The following is a 15,234-nucleotide window of genomic DNA, read 5'->3' as shown; positions in this document are numbered from 1 at the left end:
CCCCAGATTCTTTCCCTCTGATTAGACCGTTGTCCCCGCCCCACTGACCGTCCCTCCCCCTGCATCTCCCGCCGCCTTGCACACAGCTCAGCTGTCAGGCCGCCCTGGACCCGCTCTGCACAGACTCCACATGCTTGCTGCAGCCTAGACCAGAGCTGCAGCCAGGAGGAAGCTGCACCCCGGTATCTGACCTCACAGTGAGTGCTGAGACCTTCAGAGAAAAGACATGAACATGTCCGCTTAGAAATAAAAGCTCACTCGAATCTCCAACTGCATGTCTGCCTGAAGTTACAGCACTCATCCCAGATGAATACTGAGGGCTCTGCTCACAATTCTACTACTATCCTTTAACTCTGACCTTTGAAGAACTATCTTAGAGGCCTTGATTTACTCTAGAGCCTCTTTCCCTGGGGCAAAAAGAAGACTGACTATAAATCATCAATACTGCACAATGCCCTGTGGTCAGAGAAATTACATTTTTTTAAAGATTTTATTTATTATGTATACAACATTCTGCTTCCATGTATATCTGCACACCAGAATAAGGCACCAGATCTCATAACTGATGGTTGTGAGCCACCATGTGGTTGCTGGGAATTGAATTCAGGACCTCTGGAAGAGCAGCCAGTGCTCTTAACTTCTGAGCCATCTCTCCAGCCCCCGAAATTACAATTTTTTCTCTCAGTGGAAGGCAGTCTTTTCTTATTTGATTTGGGCTTTCAAATTCGATTAATAGGTGAATACAAACTTCAATACTTTTGGAAGGTTATAGAAAAATTACTAGAAAAACCAATTTCAAACATGAATCACACAGTCGAACTACCCATGCAATATTCATAATTTGTTTTTCAGTATGAAAAAGTTTTTCATAGCAAATGCCCCACAGTTGTCTCACTGAGTCATCAGAGTCTTTTAAAACCAAACTGCTCTCTGACCCGCTGTATTTTCCCAGCCCTGGACACCTGCAAACTATCTGTTGTTTCTAGGTACCTTTGCCTGGGTAATAGAATATAACACTGGACAGAAGCCAATGATTAATCTCACAATTTGGATGAAAAATATAGAGACCCAGTCTGTGATTCCTATGGCCGTACTTTCTGATGCACTTGAGAGAAGACTTAGGTAATACCCTTTGGGGACAGGGGTTACTTTGTCTTGAATGGTTCTTGCTCAAACCTTCAAACCCTAACTTTCCCTTTATAGTGCTACTCTTTAAAAAAAAAAATGTAACACCGATGCAGAGAGAGCCCACTGTCCCCATTATACATAGTCAACCTGCAGATCATTATGGGGCAGATACACTGCAGGCTGAAAGGAAAAGTCCTCTTCAGTGATTTCATGAACAAGGGTTCAAAAAACATGCGAGAGCTGGGTCTTTTTTTTTTTTTTAAAGATGTATTTATTATGTATATAGTTTTCTGTCTGCATTTATGCCTGCAGGCCAGAAGCGAACACCAGGTCTCATTACAGACGATTTATGAGCTACCATGTGGTTGGTGGGAATTGAACTCAGGAACTCTGGAAGAGCAGTCAGTGCTCTTAACCTCGGAGCCATCTCTCCAGCTCTAGCTAGGTCTTTATAATATTCCAGAAGACCAGTGACAGTGGAGGAGTGAAACTCACAAGGATCGTGGGCATTGAAGCCCAAGTTGTTGTTTCATTATTCGATTTGAGGGTGCCGGGATCTGGTGTAGCAGGGGCAGCTCAAGGAAAAGATGTAGTCCTCCTGAGCAGAGTCCCTGGGCAAAACCTTGTCTTCAGCTCTCCCTTGCAGAAGGGCTTCTTCTTCCTATGGGTCCATCACACTCCAGTAACAGGGATTCCCTCTGATCCGAAGCAAATCTGTTACAAAGCAGTATATGAAATCGATCTGCATTTGAACTTTCGAAGCTGCCTGCCTGCTTAGGTGCAAGTGGCTGTCCTGGGACACTTGGTGCTGCTTCTGCCTCCGTGACTGCAGGGACAGGGTGGTTGAGTCCTCTTTGGAGTCACAATTCCTTATTTCTGCCATCCCAGGGGGCTAACTTTGATCCCAGTTGGTACAATGGATTGAGCTGTGCAGTAGCTTCAAATGTGTGTACTTGTTTCAGAGAATGGGGTGTGTGTGTGTGTGTGGGGGGTGTCTACCCCTTCTTTGATTCAAAGCCATCTTCCCTCTCAGAGCAAACCTTCATCTTCTGCAGACACCAGCGAGGGATCAAATCTACCAAAAAAACGTTAAATGTGGGCTCACAGAGGCTGTATGCTGTTTAATCCAATGGCACCCTAGGGCTAAATCTGAGACGGCAGGAAAAGGGCTTTTCTCCAGCATTAATTCAGAAAGATGACCTTTTCCTTTATTGGAAAACAGATTTTGACTGCTTGCTGGAAGTTCTCAGAGGGAATGACATACCCACAGTGTCCTCAAGCCTCTGCCTCAGAGAGCTGCTCCAGACTACAGGGCTGGAACCACTGTCTATGCAATGCATGGAACTCCGTAGGGCTCTGCAGCCTCCAAAGGCCGCTTTGAGTCCTACCAGGCTTTTTCTCTGTATCCAATGAACTCTAGGTATTTGTGGGTCTGAAATGTTTCTTCTTCCCTCCCCACAGGGCATGTTGAGAGTAGGAGTGTCTGTGCAAGCCTTGTTCCCAGGGTAGCACAAAACTTAATGTTTTTCTCAATGCTTATTTCAACAGCCTGAGGTATCTCCAGGAGATAGTGTTGGTTTCCTCTTAAAAGGGTCTTTGAAGGGCTGAGTCCCAGCCGTAAGGAAATGTTTTCTCTTAAGGGAGTGCTCTGATGCTGGGGACTGGACTCTCCCAGACTGATGCTTTTCTCTTTGTCAGACAGAAGACACCTGCAGGAGTTCATCTCCATACTCTCGGTGCACCTTACCCCTTCATGGCTGCCTGGCCCCTGTGCTTTAAGTTGTTTCACATTTTCTCCACTTTATCCATTGATTAGAAGAACCAGCGCCTACTTGCATGCAAGCTCCCTCTCCTCATGATAAGGTGTGCGGGGGTGGAAGGCCCTGGCTTCTCTTCCTCCTCCCAGTCTTTCCATGGAGTGCCAAGGGCCGTGCTGCTTGAGCAGAGAATCCCAGATGCTCACGCTAGAACTGCACCAGGTGCGGGGACCCTGGCAAGGATAGCTGGATTCTTGAGGGGCACTGGGCAAATGTGAGGAACACTAAGCAGTCAAGACACACAGGGCAACATCATTCAGGGCACCTGCCAAGCCTGCTCAGCCTTGCTTCCTCCAGGTGGAGCCTGGGGACTCCAGCTCAGACAAATATTCCTTCCAGCCTCCACCAGTTCCTGGCAGCATCCTCCTCATTATCCCCCGCTCTCCCTCCCCCTTAACCCTCCACCACTGGGGCCACCCATGAATTTTTTCTGTTATGTGTACAATTTCAGAGCTAGATAAAGAATCTGTCAAGCTGAATGTGTTTCAGTGACAGCTGCTCTTTCAGTGGACCGGGAATCAATTCCCAATACAAGCAGAGCAGCTCATTATTGTCTAGAACTCCACCTTCAGGGGACCTGATGACCCTTCTGGCTTCCACCTGCACCAGGGCTACATGGAGTGCACAGTAACACAAGCAGGCAAAGCACACAAACACATGAAAAGAAACACACTTTTGCCACAGTGACATTGAGAGAATTTTATTTTGGCAGAAACCCTGATATTTTCAAAGAATTAAACCTAACTAAAGGCTTTCACAATTTCCTTACCTTTTTGTTTCTATTTTGCATATTGTGATTTGTAAGCAGAGAACACCAAAATGCTATGTCACAGTATTTACAACGGTGATTTTCTCTCTAGTATGGATTTTCTAATGTCTCCTTAGACTTACTTATACTATAAAGGATATGTCAGTCTTTGCATTTGTAAGGTTTCTTTCTTAAATGAATTTTCTGATGTGTTCTAAGTTGATCACACTTAGCAAAAGATTTGTCACATTCCTTACAACTGTAAGGTCTCTCTCCAGTATGAACTTTCTGATGTCTTCTAAGTTTTGAGGGCCGGGTAAAGGACTTGTCACATTCCATAGATTTGTAAGGTTTCTCCCTAGTATGAATTTTCTGATGTGTTCTAAGATTTGTGACCTGGCTAAAGGACTTGCCACATTCCATACATTTGTAAGGTTTCTCCCCAGTATGAACTCTCTGATGTATTCTAAGACTTGAGCAATTGGTAAAGGATTTGTCACAGTCCTGACAACTGTAAGGTCTCTCTCCAGTATGAATGCTCTGATGGCTTCTAAGATGTGAGTTGTGGATAAAGGACTTGTCACATTCCTTACATTTGTAAGGTTTCTCTCCAGTATGAAGTTTCTGATGTGTTCTAAGAGATGCACGTGTAGTTAAAGATTTGCCACATTCCTTACATTTGTAAGGTTTCTCTCTATTATGAAGTCTCTGATGTGTTCTAAATTTTGAGTATTCGTTAAATGATATGTCACAGTCTTTACATTTGTAAGGTTTTTCTCTAATATGAATTGTCTGATGTGTTCTAAGATATTCGTACCTAGTAAAAGATTTGCCACATTCCTTACAACTGTGAGGTCTCTCTCCAGTATGAACTCTCTGATGTCTTCTAAGATGTGAGCAAGTGGTAAAAGATTTGTCACATTCCTGACAACTGTAAGGTCTCTCTCCAGTATGAACTCTCTGATGTAGTTTAAGACTTTCCATATGGGCAAAGGATTTGTCACAGTCTTTGCATTTATGTTGTTTCTCTCCAGTATGAATTTTACGATGTTTGATTAAACTATAATATTGGACAAAAGATTTGCCACATTCCTGACAACTGTAAGGTTTCTCTCTAGTATGAACTCTCTGATGTGTGCTAAGATTTGACATGTGGTTAAAGGATTTGTCACATTGCAGACATTTGTAAGGTTTCTCTCCAGTATGACATCTCTGATGTTTTCTAAGACTTGCAATATGAATAAAGGTTATGTCACAGTCTTTGCATTTAGGAAGTTTTTCTGCAGTATGAGTTTCTTGATGTCTTCTAAGATCTGAGTGTTTGGTAAAGGATTTGTCACATTCCATGCATTTGTAAGGTCTCTCCCCAGTATGAATTTTCTGATGTGTTCTAAGAGTTGAGTCCCAGGTAAAAGATTTGTCACATACCTCACATTTGTAAGGCTTTTCACCAGTATGGATTCTGTAATGCCTGTTAAGAAGAGATAATTCAAGAAAGGACTTACCACATTCTTTGCATTTATGAACCTTCTCTAGAGAATGAGTTCTCTGATGCTTTCTCAATGATGACTGGTGGAGAAAGGATCTGTCACAATCATTGCACTTGAAAAGCTTCTCTCCAGTATGGAGTCTGTAATGGCTTTTAAAATGTAAAAGCTGATGAAAGACCTTGCCACATTCTTGACATCTATAGTATCTCCTAGCAGTGTGCAATTTCTGATGTTTCTTGAAAGTGGAAGAGTGGGCAAAGGATTTGTTACATTCCTTACGTTTGGAAGGTTTCTCACCAGCATGCAATTTCTGATGGTTATGAAAGGCTGACAACAGATGAAATGACTTTCCACACTCTTTGCATTTGTAAGGTTTCTCCCCTATATGAAGTCTTCCACGTATTTTAAGACTTGAACGCTGGGTAAAAGATTTTCCACAAATGTTGCGCTTGTTGGGTTTAATTCCAATATGAATTCTCTGATGTACACTGAGTCTTGAGGCCATACTGAAGCATTTCCCACATTTCCCACACCGGTGTTGTTTCTCTCCAATGTAGATAGGTTGTTGAAAAAGATTGTATGTGTTGTCCAAATAGACATCATATTTTCCCTGCCTGTGCTCTTTCTTTGCAGCATAGACTCTCTGATCTAGAGTACTGTTGGAACACAAATTTAAAGATTTCTCACAGTCTTTAGATCTGCACAGTTCTTCTCCAGTGTGCATGCTTTCCTGTCTGTCTAGGTTTGGTGAGTCAACAGAGGCATCCCTGTCATTACTGCTTGTGTAGTTATTGGAGTTTTCTGTAGTTTCACTTGTTCTATAAAGTGCACATGTGGAGGGGTCATGAAGCACTTTGCCAAGCACATTACACTGACAAGACTTCTTTTCAATCTTCACATGGCGATGGACAGGATTACATTTGCAATACTTTGCTGAAAATGAGTACAGTTCAGATTAGTAGGGCTTGTTCCAATAACAAATATGTGATAAATGACTGTCTCCCTAAGTTCTCTTTTAACATAAATGAGCCTGGAACTATTGAGATTAGAGCTCCCAGTAATGGACAGTTTTCACTTACTGTAGATGTATGGATTCTCACAAACACAGCATGACATCCTTCAAAAATCAGTGAGTTATAAGAGATATCTCACCTATCTCAAAAAATCTCTAACTGGAAAAAGAAGGAAATAGTAATGGATGCCCGTGAATTAGTTTTGGCGTAGAAGTCATTGAGTGATTATATTTAGAATATTTGTCTGTATCTTTAAATATTTCTTCTCAGAAACCAATGAAGAAGAGTTTAATGGAATACCAGCTTAACAGTGTTCACACTTACTAAGTGACAGGCAACGAAGAGTACTGTTCAGAAGACACAATCCCTTTAAAGTGTAAAGTCTTACTCAAAAGCATGACAGGGTTTATCTTTCTCTCTAAAAAAAAAAAAAACAAAAAACAAACAAACAAACAAAAAACAAAATAGATTCCTCAAAAGTAATAGAAGCAAAAGCAGTATTCTGATAAATATCTCAAGCTCTAGATCACTTGAGGGAGGGCTGTCATGTGAAGCTATTGGCTATTTCTGAACACTGCTGTCTGAGCTTCACATATTACTGTGTTTCTTACATTTCTTCATAGGGTCAATCTCAAGTCTAGTGTGTACACTGATTCCTGAGTTTGTTTCCCAGAACTTCATCTGTCTGTTCTCCACTGTTAAGAAAATAAAGGATATAATATGAAGATACACATGCAAAGAAGGCAATTACTGAATAGTCCTACTCCATGGATTTACATTAGACTTATAATTTTGTAAAATTATTCCAATCTGACTTCACACTCATATAAAACTGCATTTTGTGCTAGTATTAAGTCACCATAATTCAGGTGTATTAAGAAATAACACCTTCAAACAGGTATAACAGACAGGATGTATCCTGGGACCAGGATACTACACTAAGTTAAATGATCAGGAATCCTTTCAAGAGGAATTGGACACTGCAAAAACATTCTCAGCTCTGGCATTCTCTTTCTCTTGAAGCCTTCACTGTTGTCCTGCTCATTCACTAGTCCACCCTAGTGGTAGTCTCTCTCCTCTCCACATTCCAGGGAAATGTCATTCTTTCCAGACAGGTGATCATGCCTGCCCTGATACAATAATCCACATGTTCCTTGAAACAGCAATGAGCCATGGTAAAACTTTTAGAAAGAATACAGAAGTCTAAGTACTGTTCTCAGTACATGAAAAAACAAAGCAGAGCAATTTAGTCAAGATTATTCGATTGGTATTTCTTGTGCAATTCTTCAGTATATTTAGTATTTTCAGTTTGTATATCTTGCAGGTTTATCACAATTAAAACCATGTCAGTTGGGCTGGAGAGATGGCTAGAGCTTAAGATAACTGGCTGCTCTTCCATAGGTCCTGAGCTCATTCCCAACAAGCACAGGTGGCACAAAACCATTTCTAATGAGATCTGGTGAACTCTTCTGGCCCATAGGGATAAGTGCAGGCAGAACACTGTATAGATAATAAATTAGTGAAATTTTTTTCAAGATTTTATTTATTATGTATACAACAATCTGCTTCCATGTGTATCTACACACCAGAAGAGGGCACCAGATCTCATTACAGATGGTTGTGAGCCACTATGTAGTTGCTGGAAATTGAACTCAGGGCCTCTGGAAGAGCACTAACCTCTGAGTCATCTCTCCAGCCCTAAATTAGTGAATCTTAAAAAAAAATGTCAATATCAATAGTGGACTATTAGTGGAAGTACTATATGTTACTGAGTCTACAGATGAATCTTGGAACCAAACCTCTGAACCTCTGAAATGGAAAATGGAAAGAGAAAACCAAATAACATGAAAAAGTTCTTTCCTACTACTCAGCCTTGCCTTGTCTCCTGTTGTTTTTTTCAGGACAGCTTAATAGGTTTTACATCTTATGGAGTCAGAACAAACAAAAGATGGGTTAGGAATTCTACAAACAAACTGTTCTCACCCACAAAGACCAGGTTGCTGTAATTCTCCAACATCACATCCTTGTACAAAGCCCTCTGAGCAGAGTCCAGGCATTCCCACTCCTCCTGGGAGAAGTCCACAGTCACATCCCTGAATGTCAACAGACCCTGAAACAAAAAAGTATGCCTTGACCACACTTGCTACCTGTGTTTTCCTGCATATAAGGAGACGGAATTTAGATGAATGAAGATAATTACTCAAAATAAAATTTCCAATACATTCACAGTCTCACGAATATTCTAACTCTGTGAAAACATGATGACACAAGAGTCTTGCAAGCAGTATACATGAAACAAGAAATACATTTAAGGTCTGGACATGGTTATCTATATGTTATGGATGCTGTGTTTATGTCCCATAGGAGACATGTCTCAGAAGACAAATTCACGGCGGGGAAGTGTGTGAAGACTGACACAAATCATTCTGTGTGTACTTGGGCCTTAAGTGACTCTATTCTAACAGGCTCAGTGGGATGTTTAAATTCTAGGTACAACGCCCCACCGAGTAGCAAAGGTATAGTTATGGAAGGCAGAATATATAACAAATAACAATTTCAGAAGTTTTGAAGAATATTTCACTTCACTCCCAAAGCATAAAATAAACTGAAGGAAGTCCAAAAAAAAAAAAAAAAACAAAAAACAAAAACACATTTAAGGTATAGCTAAGAGAATCTGTACAAGTAAAAATTTGAATTCAGCTCATAGGAAGTATCTGTCAAAAACTAAATTAATTAAATACCAAGGAAATAAAACTGCAAATCAACAAATAGGCAATGAAACAGACCCTTTTCAAAGACAGAAACTCGAATGGCCAGGAAACATTGTGAAAGTGCTCAGGACCCCAAAGAGGCCGCCATGGAAATGGAAAATAAAACGACTTGGAAATACTGCATTACCCCAGGCAGAATGGCTGCCATGAAGCACTAACCTGACAACAAATGATTGAGAGCATATGGAGAAAAAGGAAGCCCTGCTTGTTAGTATTCAGGCATCTGTAATGGCCTATCCTTGGGGTGCTGACAGGATTAATACCCTCAGCTGCAGCCACTAGGACAACCTCCTGTGCATATTCACTATGGTCCCTTTTAAAAGGGCCCCGCCCAACCAGCATGGGACTGACCCAGACCCCCCTGAATGTGGGTGTCAGTGAGGAGGCCCCGGCAATCTATGGGGCCTCTGGTAGTCAATCAGTATTTATCCCTAGCATACGAATGGACTTTGGGAGCCCATCCCACATAGAGGGATACTCTCTGAGCCTAGACACAGGGGGTTGGTCCAGGCCCTATCCCAAAGAATAAGACAGATTTTGAATTACCCCCCCCATGGAAGGCCTCGCCCTCCCTGGGGAGCAGAAAGGGTAAGGGATAGGTAGGGTGTTAGTTGGAAGGACGGGATGAGGGGAGGGAGAGGGAACTGGGATTTATAGGTAAAACAAGCATAGAATCTTGTTTTTAATTTAAATTAAAAAAATAGGTGTCTTTCTCTTGAAAGCTGCTGTTCTTCAATTACAACACTACTCACCGTTGATAGAGGGGAGGGTACAAATTAATACCACCATTATGGAAATCAGTTCAGAGATTATTGAATAAAATTGAAGTGAGAACTAACATATTCCCCAGATTATTCTCTCCTGGCCATATACAAAGGGAACAACACAGCCCACTGCGGAGATATTTATATCCCATGTTTACTGCTGTTTCAATCACCAAAGAAAAGTAATGGAATCAAGAGAATTATCTATCAGTAGGTGAACAGATAAGGAAAACTGTATAAAAGAGAGTACAATTCAGCTAAAGGGAAAGCATAAAAAATTGCAGGAAAATGGACAGACCCAAAATGTTTAATACTGAGTACAGTCATACATTTTAAAAAGAAGACACTGCATTTTGGGAGCTTGCGTGGTGGATAAGTAAATCAAAACACATTCGGTGGTGAAAATATAAAACAGAATGTAAGGCTCCACAGCTTCTCTTTCCTGCGACAGCTCTGACTGTACAAAGTGCATTACCTGCATAGTCCTGGGGTCTGCTTAATTTCAGTGAGTGATTTTATTGTTGGTCTGATTGCAAAATTCCTCATAATAACATTTTAAAAAATGATCAGAAACAGAAAATGAAAGCCTTTTAATCTATCAAAATATAACATATTTAGATACCAAGTGAGAAGGACCACTGACCTGTGACATATTTACAAGAGAGTCAGTTATTTCTTACTGTTTCTCTTCTTTGCGTTTCTCTTTCAGGAATGAGGAATAGATGGCTTGCTCTCCTTTCAAATAAAGCGGGCAAAGAGGAAGAGTTAAAATTAATAGTGAAAGCTGTTAAAGAACAATGTTAAACCATATGAAAAGGCCCACACGACAAATACGAGCAGGTGTCTAGTCATTGATTCCAAAGACAGGAGAGCATGAAAAGATATTTGAAGCTTCATGAGTGCATTTCAAGACAGCCACCAATTAATGCAACTGATTTCACTAAAGCAACATGGCAGATAATAAATTAGAGGCAAAACATACACAGGAGAGTCTGAGGAATCATCCATGAGAACATGGCAAATAATAACTTTAATGGGAAGAGAAGATAATAACAGGAGAACTGGAAAGTAATCCCCCATGAGCAAGACAGCAAACCACTATTTCTCAGAAAGAAGGAGAATACTAGCAATAATCCAACCAGGAACAACATAAAAATAAAACCGTAGGACATAAAAAAAGATGTGAACAAAAAATACTAGCTACACTAAACATCAAAATAGAGAATCCTCAATTAAGTAAACAAGCCCTCAAGTTAAATACATTCAGCACATATCCCAGCTGTTCCATTCCATGTCATACACTCAAAGGACTCGACATCCTTCTCCAGATACTTGATCCCCATACTCACTGCTGCTCTGCTCACAACAGCTACAGAATGGAAACAACCTAATGTCCTCCAGCTGACAAATGCATAGTGAAAATATGGTTCATACACACTATGGAATAGTATTCAGTTGTAAAGGAAATGAAAATCATGACCTCTGCAGCTAAATGGATGGACTTAGAAAAGATCATAATGGGTGAGGTAAGCCAGACACAGAAACCCAGACAATGCATGTTCTTTCTCATAGGAAGTTGCAAGCTCCAAATCTTCAGATGTGAGTCCACAACCTGGAGTGACTGCAGTAACCACAGGAGTAAAAAGAGACCACTGTGGGATGTGGGGAAGTAACAGGGACAGGAGTGACAAGGGACAATGACATGAAGGGGGAAATGGAAAACCAGACTTGAAGATTTAATTAGGGAGAATGAAGAGATATAAACACAGAAAAAAGAAGGTAAAATAACAGTAGGGATACCTGGAAAATTCATAAGGAATCCATCTATTCATTGACTATTATCTATACATGAAAAAATGCCTACAAGTCTCTGTAAGAATACACATTTAGAGTGTAAATGAAAATTTCTCAACTGCCCCGATGATGCTCCTCAGAAGAAACATAGAACTTCCACCAAAACAACCAACACCAGGTGTAAGAAGCCTGGTTTGAAGTTGTCAGTCATAGTTGTCCATACCAAACATTACAGGGTATTGGTGTTGGCCATGGTTTCCTCCTAGAAGCAGAAGCTGTGCCCCTAGTGTTGAAGAAGACACACACTTCACACACAAATCCTAGATGACTTGAGATGGAACTAACCTTAAAGCCTCCTCCCGGGGCCTAGTTTTAATGGTACCAGAGGGCAACATGCAACTTTCAAATGGAGGGAGCCAGCCAACAGCCCTACCCAGCTATGACACCTGTGAACCATAACAATGGTCTGCACTGCACAATGACCCCAAGGGTGCAGGAGTGGCACACAGACCTTGGTGGTAACCAACAGCTTCTAATTGGATTAACACCCTCTCAACAAGAGGGAGAACATGCCTGGTACTGGAGAGCTAACCAGTTTCCCCAGGGCTAGGAAAGACATGGGTCCTGGAGGAGAGCCTACAACCACTACTTTCTAAGTCAGCATAAGTCCTTACTGCATTCTCAATATTTCTCCTAAATTCCAAGAGACAATCGGAGCCAGCATAGATGGAGTGTAGCAGGTTGTAAATATACTTCCAGATTCTTTTTTTTTTAAAGATTTTATTTATTCATTATGTATACAACATTCTGCTTCCATGTATATCTGCACACCAGTACAGGGCACCAGCTTATAACGGATGGTTGTGAGCCACCATGTGGTTGCTGGGAATTGAACTCAGGACCTCTGAAAGACCAGTTGGTGCTCTTAACCTCTGAGCCATCTCTCCAGCCCACCTCCTGATTCTTATCACAACTCTGTTGGCATTATTTTCAGGAACAGAGACAACAAGACTAAATAAAGGTAGAGAATGTACTAGAACACCAGAGGTCCAAAATTCCGGAAAAAAATAAATAAGCCTCGTGGTATTAATTGTCAAACATTTTTATAATATAGTAAAATTGAAGAAATGGAAATGATTCAACAATGGTATGAAAACATGATCTGTGACGTGAATAAGGACAGAACCACTCACATGCATTGCCAAATAAAATTTTATTTGACTTCATTATCAATTCTTCTGAAGAAAGTCTTCTCCTGCCTACATTAGGATAATTCTGAGATTTTTGCCAGTGAAACTCTCCAGAATTATCGCTAGTGATAGAGAATGTGGCCAAACTGATTTCACGTCTCCCTTTCACAGTCACGTGATCCCCTTTCCTGTCCTTCACCAATCCCTCCACCATACCTGTATCCTAAGCTTCTGTCTCCTCTCTCCTTCCAGGTCCCCTCTGTTCTGCTGCACAGGTGAGCAGGTCTGGGTGATTAGTGAGCCCTGCACATGAGCAAGAGATTGGTTAGGAAGCCCCTGGATTTCTCACACAGTACTGTGCTCAGCAGATGAAGAGAAAACTAAATACAGGATTATACAAATGATTTCCTAACTGTCATGCAATGTCACAATACTGGTAATATTTGGGAGGCATTTTTAGTTGGCATCTCTTGAATCCTACTTCCAATCACACCTCAGTCAAAACTCAGGGGCAGAAATGGTACTGGATGATTAGGGAGAGAATATTATACACTGGTGAGGTTCTGAATTTATCATGGACCAATAATGATGATGCCTTACACCACCCAAAGGGACACACATGAAGAGTGAACATCTCATGAAAATTTTCTTTTTTCCTTTGAGGATTTCATTTATTCTGTGGGATGTGAGACTCATTCACACAAAGCTCACACACTTGCCAATTAGTTTGTCAAGAAATACTGAGGAGGAGCAAGGGAGACAGCAAGCAAACGAATCACAGTCACAGAAACCAGACTGCTGCAATTCTGTAACATCCAGTCCTGGTACAAAGCCCTCAGGGGAGGCTCCAGACATTGTCACTCCTCCTGGGAGAAGTCCACAGTCACCTCTGCCTGTCAACAGACCATAATAGAAAAGCAACAGTTTAAATCTTCCTCCTGGTGCACACCTTTAATTCTAGCACTTGGGAGAAAGAGATGAGTGGAACTCTGTGTTTTCCATTCCAGCATGGTCTACAAGGTGAGGTCTGCTCCACATGGAGCAACACTGTGAGCTCAGATCTCACACACAGCAAACATTGGAACCAAAAAATAAGTTTGGTCATGTGTCCATGGTCAGAGTGCTTTTCTTTGACCAAGGAGACAAAAGACTATTGTAGACATTTTTCTGATATATGTGAGTTATCCTAATCATTCAAAAGATGCTTTCTATTATTCTGTACTATAATGCATTGAAATTTATTTTTTTTTCTCTTTCTATTTTCCCCTGAAAGGGGGTCTTTCTGTATAGTGCTGACTGTCCTTGAAGTCACTATGTACAACATACCAGCCTCCAACTGACTGCTATCCACCTGCATCAGCCTTCTGAGTGTTGGAATTAAAGGCCTGTGCCACGAGGCCTGGCAAAGACACCTTTCAGAATGCTGTATTTACCTCCCAGTACGCATATGTCTCAGACAGAAAATTAATGGTGGAGAAAATATAGTTTTAAAAGCTAATGTTTACAAATATAGTGTGGAACGGGCAAAAAAAAATACATTCAATTCAATGAAATTTCAGGTGTTCCTTTCATGACTATAGTATAAAGCTCTCTGTGAATCCAAGCCTCTAGGTAAATGTGCCACTCTCTTGAATATGCCGAGTATATAACAAGGAAGTTATTATGGATGATTGCAAATTTCAAGAGGTTTGTCGTTTCCACCACAGTAAGAGAATCTGATTGCAAATCTCAACAGATAAATCTATATTCTGTTGTGCCCACCAAGAGAGGGAACCCAAGGCCTCAAGGAGCCCACGAAACCCGAATGCAAGTACAAGAAGGTTTGTTTTGTTTTGTTTTGTTTTTCCAAGGAAAACCCAGCTTGCCAGGGCTTCCCTCTACCGGGAGAGGTGAAGGCCTGAACCACAAACGCAAGATGCTTTTAAAGAGGAAGGGGCGGGGGGGGGGGGGGGAAGGGAACTATGAGACAGCAAATCTCAGTTCCCAAGGTTACCATGGTTACAGCGATTACTTAGCACACAGTTTCCATTCAAGGTTATCATGAAACAAAGGGCCTTGAAGAAGGCAGTAATTGCCACCTTGTTATGTTAAGATTAATTGGCACATCTGTGGGCCAGGGGCTCATGACCAGGGCACATCCTGTGATCGTGGGTTCGAGCTTATGGTCACGTATTCCGTGATCAGAGGGCTCTCTCTCTTTCTCTGTCAAGGCCTAAACGATTATGTCATTTAGTTATTAATTTTTCCATCACAATTCGATTAGACTATTCTTAAAAGAATATTTTGGCAATCCGAAGATCAGTTGAAATCAGGCTTATTCTATATGATCTAAAATACACCAAAGGAAAGACATGCAGAGCAGAATCTCGGAGACGGTTTCCTGATGAGCAGCAGAGAAACCGCTCGCACCCCCGCTCCCTCCCTCCCGGGTCCCAGCCCCGCAGCTCCTCTGACCTGGGAGCTTCCAGGGCCGCCGGGCTGCGGTTCCCGCCACTGCGCTGCTGACTGCTGACTTTCCC

The 15,234-nt window shown here is 41.5% G+C and overlaps 1 protein-coding gene and 1 pseudogene across 1 annotated transcript; both read right to left on the bottom strand.

Annotated features, from left to right (window-relative positions):
- Positions 1–1,145: 1,145 nt before the first annotated feature.
- On the bottom strand, positions 1,146–2,937 carry LOC100757448 (annotated as a pseudogene).
- A 681-nt stretch (positions 2,938–3,618) lies between these two features.
- On the bottom strand, positions 3,619–15,234 carry LOC100753357 (zinc finger protein 54-like). The gene is given in 6 exon segments (XM_035449499.1): positions 3,619–3,858; positions 3,860–6,116; positions 8,180–8,306; positions 10,375–10,466; positions 12,932–13,018; positions 15,170–15,234. Coding segments are annotated over 4 exon segments (2,484 nt in total). The 5' UTR covers positions 10,384–10,466; positions 12,932–13,018; positions 15,170–15,234; the 3' UTR covers positions 3,619–3,767.

This window comes from Cricetulus griseus, chromosome 9, assembly GCF_003668045.3.
Source record: "Cricetulus griseus strain 17A/GY chromosome 9, alternate assembly CriGri-PICRH-1.0, whole genome shotgun sequence".
In the NCBI taxonomy this organism is placed as follows: Eukaryota; Metazoa; Chordata; class Mammalia; order Rodentia; family Cricetidae; genus Cricetulus; species Cricetulus griseus.
Note: the sequence above shows the minus strand (reverse complement) of the source record. Positions and strands in the feature narration are given on the sequence as shown.